The 993-nt window shown below is 63.4% G+C and overlaps 1 protein-coding gene across 1 annotated transcript in view; it reads left to right on the plus strand.

Moving 5' to 3' along the window:
• TCHH (trichohyalin) overlaps positions 1-993 on the plus strand; it is a 7,699-nt gene that overhangs the window by 4,333 nt on the left and 2,373 nt on the right. Inside the window, exon 4 of the mRNA XM_012811732.1 lies at positions 10-990. Coding sequence (XP_012667186.1) covers positions 10-990 — 981 coding nt within the window. The remainder of the gene's footprint in view (positions 1-9; positions 991-993) is intronic.

The raw sequence follows: 993 nt of genomic DNA on the forward strand, positions 1-993 counted from the left end.
GCTGAAGAGGGAGCAAGAGAGGCTGGAGCAGGAGGAGAGGCGAGAGCAGCGGCTGAAGAGGGAACAGGAGAGGCTGGAGCAGGAGGAGAGGCTGGAGCAGCAGCTGAAGAGGGAGCAGGAGAGGCTGGAGCAGGAAGAGAGGCGAGAGCAGCGGCTGAGGCGGGAGCAGGGTAAGACCCGCACCCCGAGGTGGCAGTGGCAGCTAGAAAGCGAGGCCCACGCACGTCAGAGTAAAGTCTACTCCAGGCCCCACAGGCAGGAGGCGGCGAGGCGGCGCCAGGAACTGGAGCAGCAACTGCCTGCGGAGGAACAGCAGGCACGCCGGCAGTATGAGGAGGAAGAGAGGCAGCGCCGCGACCTCAAATGGCAGTGGCAGGCGGAGGCGGAGAGCGAGAGGCGCCGCCAGAGGCTGTTGGCCAGGCCCTCCAGGGAGCAGCTGGACAGGCAGCTGAGGGCGGAGGAGCGCCAGGAGCAGGAGCAGCGGCTCCGTAAGGAGGAGCAGATGCAGGGGCAGGAGCGCGCCGCACAGTTCCCAGATGGGGGGGACCTCCTCCAGCAGGATCGTGAGAAGAGGCGACGCCAGGAGGAGCAGCAGCGTGAACAAAGGTGGAGGTGGCAACTAGAGGAAGAAAGTCAGAGACGCCGCTACACCCTGTATGCCAAGCCAACCCTGCGGGAGCAGCTGAGACAAAAAGAGCAGCTACAGCAGGAGGAGAAGCTCCAGTACCAAGAGCAGGACAGAAAGTTCCGTGAGGAGGAGCAGCTCCTCCAGGAGAGAGAAGAGCAGCTTCGTCGCCAAGCACGTGACAGAAAGTTCCGGGAGGAGGAGCGGCTCCTCCAGGAGAGAGAAGAGCAGCTTCCTCGCCAAGCGCGTGACAGAAAGTTCCGTGAGGAGGAGCGGTTCCAGGAGAGAGAGGAGCAACTGCGCCGCCAAGTGCGTGACAGAAAGTTCCATGAGGAGGAGCAGCTCCTCCAGGAGAGAGAAGAGCAGCT

The sequence above is a fragment of the Otolemur garnettii genome, unplaced genomic scaffold (genome assembly GCF_000181295.1).
Source record: "Otolemur garnettii isolate 467f Iridium unplaced genomic scaffold, OtoGar3 scaffold00174, whole genome shotgun sequence".
Lineage (NCBI taxonomy): Eukaryota > Metazoa > Chordata > Mammalia > Primates > Galagidae > Otolemur > Otolemur garnettii.